This window comes from Phaethon lepturus, unplaced genomic scaffold (assembly GCF_000687285.1).
Source record: "Phaethon lepturus isolate BGI_N335 unplaced genomic scaffold, ASM68728v1 scaffold13592, whole genome shotgun sequence".
NCBI classification, from domain to species: Eukaryota; Metazoa; Chordata; class Aves; order Phaethontiformes; family Phaethontidae; genus Phaethon; species Phaethon lepturus.
In genome coordinates, this window is record NW_010522668.1 from 15306 (window position 1) to 18706 (window position 3401).

At 44.2% G+C, this 3401-nt stretch overlaps 1 protein-coding gene across 1 annotated transcript in view; it reads right to left on the bottom strand.

The window, feature by feature from the left end:
- Positions 1-2477: 2477 nt before the first annotated feature.
- Positions 2478-3401, bottom strand: part of OTOR (otoraplin) — a 4478-nt gene continuing 3554 nt past the window's right edge. The window contains exon 4 of the mRNA XM_010281885.1: positions 2478-2580. Within this exon, the coding sequence (XP_010280187.1) occupies positions 2557-2580 (24 nt within the window). The 3' untranslated portion in view covers positions 2478-2556. The remainder of the gene's footprint in view (positions 2581-3401) is intronic.

Below are 3401 nucleotides of genomic sequence, written 5' to 3' on the forward strand. Positions count from 1 at the left end.
CGTATTGAGATGACAGTTTTACACAATGTGGATGTATAAAACAAGTACCTATGACACTGTGCAGACGGAAGGTGCTGTAAAGCTTCATTAGATTGGAAACCATCCAACAGTTGCACATTAGAGACTGAATTCAGTAGACAAGTAGCTTTGCCAGTACAATGCTTCTTCACAGCCAGATGCTTTACAAATACCACAAAGGGAACCCTTATCTTACCTTCCTCAGAATGAGATTTTCAAGTAGCAAAGACAGACTTTGATGCCCCTTGAAAGTCTGCTGAGTTATTTTCTGCACAGAAGAGATCACCTCAGAACAAGGCCTCTGATGGCAGCCAGGGAAAAGGCGAAGACAAATACATACTGCCCACATTCTGCCACAATGGCCCCACACTTGCTGTAGCTGCCAAAGAAGTCATAGCAGGCTGTTTTTCAACACTACACCAAACGCTGCCATTTGTGCAAGCTCAAAAAGGACAATATACGTATACCTACTCTCTATTGTATGCATCCTGCAGTGAAAATATTCTCCTCTTAGTTGTTGTTTTACTATCCTGAAGTATCCATAGCTCATACAACCTGGTTAATGGGCAAACAGGAGCTGAAAGTAATGTCTGTAAACTTTTCTTTATAAGGATGTGTGTTAAGGATTAAGCGCAATGTCAAAGACTAAAAACACTGGTTTCACTTTATACCACAGAAAGTCCCGTTCTCCTGGCCTGGAGCTCCAGTACTGTAAATATAGAGGAGAGAACAGTATCTCTGTGGAGAAATTTGTATAAAGCTTCTTACACCTGCATCTTACACATCCATGCAGAACCAGGTACATTAATAACTGTAACAATTATCAGAGATCATGATTTGAGAAAAAACTCATATTTTCCAACAGCAAGTGCTAAACCTCACCTCACAATTTTCATCCATGATATCCACAGTGCAATCTAATGTATTTTGTGCGTTGCTTGCAAACACTTACTCCTGCGCATGCTCTTCTGGTAGCTGCAGCTTCTAGCGTGTGACACATACAGGATGCACTTCCATCGGACCTATGAATGCATGCAATTGCGAACACCTCATCTTAGCAAGCTGTGCTGAGTGGGAACGATCCAGCTGAAAAAATAACACTTTGTAGGTTAAAATGAGTTTGCTCACAGACAACCCTGCCAGAAGTCTTCAACAAATGCAACTACTGCTATTCCTAAAATATTTTGGCTCTCAACTTCCCCGAAATAATGAAATTTTACCTGAAGATCTCGCTTTTTGAGGTCAAACAGTCAGCATGGAGGCCAAACACCACCACGACCACGTTCATCCACAAGCATGTTTAACACTGAGTGACACAACCTCCCACTCCGGAGGGCAGGTGGCTAAGCCAAATGACTCCCCATGCACCTCGTCATCCCGGGTGGAGACAGTGGAGGGCTAACCTGGCGATGACCGGCCAGGGACTGCCACCCTCGCCGCCATGATGTCTCAGGCAGCCCTCTCCCCCTCCCCGAGTCGCGAGCACGAGGGGGCAGAGAATGCCCCATCCCGATTGGCTGCCGCGCTGGCGGGCGCTAGATGCCGCGCTGGCGGGCGCTAGATCCCGCCCTTCTAGAAGGTTCGCCGCCGCCTGAGGCGCTTGAGGCACAGGGAGCGTTCTGAGCTTCACCCGGTGGCTGCCACAAGAGGGCACTCGGAGCCGCATTTAGGCTTGTTTCTGAGCTGTTCTGTGGCTTCAGAAACGTGCTTGTTCGTAAACAATTAAACACATTTTCTACTTCACCCAATTCCATGAGTCAGGCTCTCCACGACATAGCGGGCATCTCAGGGCTGGCAGTACGACTGTTAGAGCCGGAGAGGGATCAGCAGGATACCTCCCCTCCACATCTCATACTTCTGAACGTTTAGCAGAAGCTAAATGTTTTCTGTACCAGTGCTCAGGGGAGCAACGGGGCACCGTGCTCCCTCCAAGCCGGCAGAGGCCCTGGGCAGGCACCATCCCCAGCCTTACTCCATCCTCCTGTTTCAGCCTGTAGCTCTGAGCGATGGTTTCAGCTTGAACGTGCCCCGTACCAGCACACACAATGGGTGATACACAGGCTTTAGCAGTATATCAAAAAGAGTATTTAGTTACTGGTGATTTCTCAGTGGTTGGATAGCTCTTGTAATAAAAAGTATTTACTCCAGCTAGTCACAGGTGGCTTACACACGGAAGGTATTTCTAATATCTAATACATGGTGTAAGGTTATGGCAAGAAAATGCAGTTCAAGATTGCACATCTTAATCCCTTACATACCATATTTATACCATGCAGACTTAGAGCAATTCAAAGGCTATTAGCTTTATTAACGAGTAACGAAGTATAAGCAGGTAAAAAATTTCTAAAGAACAAATCCTGTGTATTTCCCCATCCCAAATCACTCCCTTTAAGTGAAAACTTTCTTGTTTTGAAGAAGGATTACTTGTTTCACAAACGTCTATTAGAGGAAGGGCTGTCTGTTCAGGGAGGGTGTCCAGGTTTCCTCCTGTCAGCTTTCCCTGGCAGCAGCAGAGAGATTACCTGACCACTTTCAGTACTATTCACAGAAGAAATCAATGTCCTGAAAAAGAGAGTTAAAAGGAAAGATGTTTTGAGATTAGTGAAGGATTAATGTTCCTTTATCACCCTCCAAAGGTACATGAGTAGATGCAAACACAGAATACGCTATAATATGCTCAAAGTACACCATAATATATTCAAAGTACTCTGGAAAAGAAAAAGGTCTTTTGACTCCTTCTGCATAGCTGGGATGATTTGTTCCTGCCATAAATTTTTAAAATGAATTAGGCAATACCACCTTCTCTCTCCATTTCAAATGATTCCTTTATCTCCCTTTTTTGTTTTGTATTCCCACATCCATACCCAGATTTATTAGTCATATGTAACCCTTTATCCTTAAACAGTTCCTAATCACACATGAAAAGGATGCCTTAAACAGACTGAGGCTATGCAATACACTTGCTATGGAGAAACGTGACTAGAAAATAAATGCCAGTGTTTTGCTTGAAAACTTCCAGCATGGGATAGACTTCCACAGCATATTGTTTTCATCTAACTTGCTGTTATTATCTTATATGGCTATGCAGATCTCAGTTCTGCTGCAGGGAATTATCACAGTATGCTGCTCAAACGGTACAACATTTACATTTGACCAGTATATCACATATAGCTGTCCATTGGAAGCAGAAGACAGGGAGCTGTTTTGGAAGAGATGCTTACTGGTAATGAAAGTACTCTTATCTTAGCCAGCAAATGACCAATTTTAAGTGATCGAGGGAAGGCAGGCAATCCAACACTGCTTTGTAGTACACACAGTCTATTGTGTTGAGTCTATTGTATTCAGTGTGATTCAATGGTTCAGAAGTAGCAGCACGGGGCGGG